This window comes from Rhagoletis zephyria, unplaced genomic scaffold (genome assembly GCF_001687245.7).
Source record: "Rhagoletis zephyria isolate East Lansing unplaced genomic scaffold, Rhagoletis_zephyria_1.1 Rzeph_scaffold_45931, whole genome shotgun sequence".
NCBI classification, from domain to species: Eukaryota; Metazoa; Arthropoda; class Insecta; order Diptera; family Tephritidae; genus Rhagoletis; species Rhagoletis zephyria.
The window spans coordinates 1-2,344 of NW_016202986.1; the positions used below are offsets into that span (position 1 = coordinate 1).

The 2,344-nt window shown below is 47.6% G+C and overlaps 1 protein-coding gene across 1 annotated transcript; it reads left to right on the plus strand.

Moving 5' to 3' along the window:
• The first annotated feature begins 1,811 nt into the window (after positions 1-1,811).
• LOC108355457 (uncharacterized) lies at positions 1,812-2,244 on the plus strand. The gene is made up of 2 exons (XM_017606620.1): positions 1,812-2,041; positions 2,109-2,244. The coding sequence occupies exons 1-2, from the start codon at positions 1,812-1,814 to the stop codon at positions 2,242-2,244; spliced, it is 366 nt and encodes a 121-aa protein (XP_017462109.1).
• The last annotated feature ends 100 nt before the right edge of the window (positions 2,245-2,344 follow it).

Below are 2,344 nucleotides of genomic sequence, written 5' to 3' on the forward strand. Positions count from 1 at the left end.
AGAGAGAGAGAGACATCGAAGTAAGGTAAGCTATTGCTATTAATAGCTGGCGACCAAGTGGGAGCAGCACATCAGAAGTGCGGACATCGAGTGACATTGCCGAAGATAAGGAGGACAGAAGGGAAGATGGGAAGGAAAAGGAGAAGAAGATGAAGGTTTCCAGCGAACCCGGACCGCAAATAAGTCGTCGGTGGTGGCCAACTTCTCTCTCACTCTTTGCTGACCTAGAAGTGCAATAGCTGCTGACAGCAGATCACTGACCGCCTTTTGCCCCTCAACTTCTTTGGCCATCTCTTTCATCTCTCTTTCCTTCTCCCTGGGTAACCCTCTTTTTGCCAAAAGTGGTGATTGCCAATATTGAGATGACGCAATGCTTTTCGGTGACCTGATGGAAAAGAAGGAATGAGAAAGAGAGAAAGAGATCAGAGAACATTGAGAAGAGCTCTACTTTCAAGTTAAATGTAGTCAGAGAGCCAGACTTTGTTAGACAACAACAAGTTTACCTGGTCAAAACAGAGCGTTCAAAGAAATTAAAACAGTAGAAAACAAAAACAAAACAAAAACAAATTAAAAGTTCACCAGCAGAAAAAAAGGTGAGCGGTAAATAGCGGAAAAAGCATTGGCAGCAATCTNAACAAAAACAAAACAAAAACAAATTAAAAGTTCACCAGCAGAAAAAAAGGTGAGCGGTAAATAGCGGAAAAAGCATTGGCAGCAATCTTTACGACCAAAGTTTTTTCCCCTTCTAAACGGTCACTACTGATTGCACCAGCTGCACAAAAAACTGGCCAATTTCTTGCCTTGAACTTGAACTATTCACCACCACCAACCGATATCTTTGATCACTTTTTTTACCCACACGTCACTCCACACATTTGCAATCCTGCAGCTTCTTGTAAAGAGGAGAAGAAGTAGAAGGGATCTCTTCGACCATCTTTGTCGCTCCATTTGAGGTCAGCGGTGGTGTTGCTACCTGGTTGAACAGGTTAGAGAGCTTCGCTTAGATTCGGTTAGCCGGGCAAAGTTGGCCACTGTTGGTAGTTGCTGTTCCCTTCGTCGTATTACGGTAAAACAATTAACGGTGAAGAGAGGTAGGAGAAAGAGAGACGTAGGAGAGAGAAGGAGAAGAGTCTTCTTCGTTTTCGTCTTCTCGTACCGATCACCGACTGGCGACGGCGAGTAACGAAAAAAGTCGCCCTTCAAGTATCTCTCTCTCCTGTTTGCATTTCCATCGAAAAAGTACCGCCGTTAACTGGTGTGCACTTGGTATTAATTCCAGCAGAGACCTCATTTCCAGCCGACAGTTGCCCTCTACTCTTCGCCTGAAGCTGACCACAAACACTGATCCACTTTACTTGACTTCACCTCAAACTTACTCATTTTTAAACTTCTACGTGATCTTCTCTAGTTACTAGCCACCATTTTTTACTGTGCATCTTCTTGGTGTGCATCAACTCCTGCATTCCCTTCTAGTTATTACCCTCCACACTAAAACCACCAAAATGAAGCTCCTTATTCTCGTCACCATCACCATCACCCTCCTGGCCACCTTTGCCATGGGCGCCAACTCCACCGGCTCCAGCTCTCGGCAGGCAAAGGCCTTCCGCATGGCGGACAGTCGCTCCTCAGTTCCCTCTTCATCCTCCTCCTCTTCCTCCTCCTCTGAAAAGCCCCTCGCCAGCAACGAGATCAGCCAATTTCTCAACACGAAGAACATCGTCAAGACGATCGTCAAGCTGGTCTTTGGCACCTCGGAGGAATCGACCGCCACCAGCCGCCAGGTACTGAACCTGCTCGTGAAGGTGCTCGACATGCTCAAGACGAGCTTCACGCAGCGAAATGCTCGCTCAAGTGGCGGAAGTCGCGGACTGAAGGACACGGCCGACGATGCTGCTGTGGCTGGCATTTCCATGCTCAAGGGCTTCGTTCGATCGGCGCTCACCGCTGAGTCGACCTGTATGCAGCGGCACATCTGCGACGCGGCGGCGGCCGCCTCGCGAGAAAGTCGAGAGCTGGGCTACCTCATTGCCCAGGTTGGAGGGTAAGCAATCAGATAAGCAAAAAGATTTTGACCTAAAACCTAATATTTATGTTTTTTCCTTCTTTAGTTATGCCTCCAGCTACGTGCTCGATGGTCAGAAGGGCGCCACGCCCAATGCCAGCTACGAGGCGGCACGAATTGGCCGCAGCGGCGCCGACTGCAAGGCCGTCTACAGTAGCTGCGTGGAGAAGCAGGAGCTCTGAACTGAATTGTGAAGATGAATAAGTGAACTAAAAATGTATTGACCAGGAATGAATGAACATGAAAATGAACACCCGTAAAAGCTGCTATTTATTTATTTAT

Coding starts and splice junctions, on each gene's coding strand:
- LOC108355457 (XM_017606620.1), top strand. CDS start 1,812: ATGCTCAAGACGAGCTTCACGCAGCGAAATGCTCGCTCAAGTGGCGGA. Junction 2,042..2,108: donor CTCATTGCCCAGGTTGGAGG/GTAAGCAATCAG, acceptor TTCCTTCTTTAG/TTATGCCTCCAGCTACGTGC.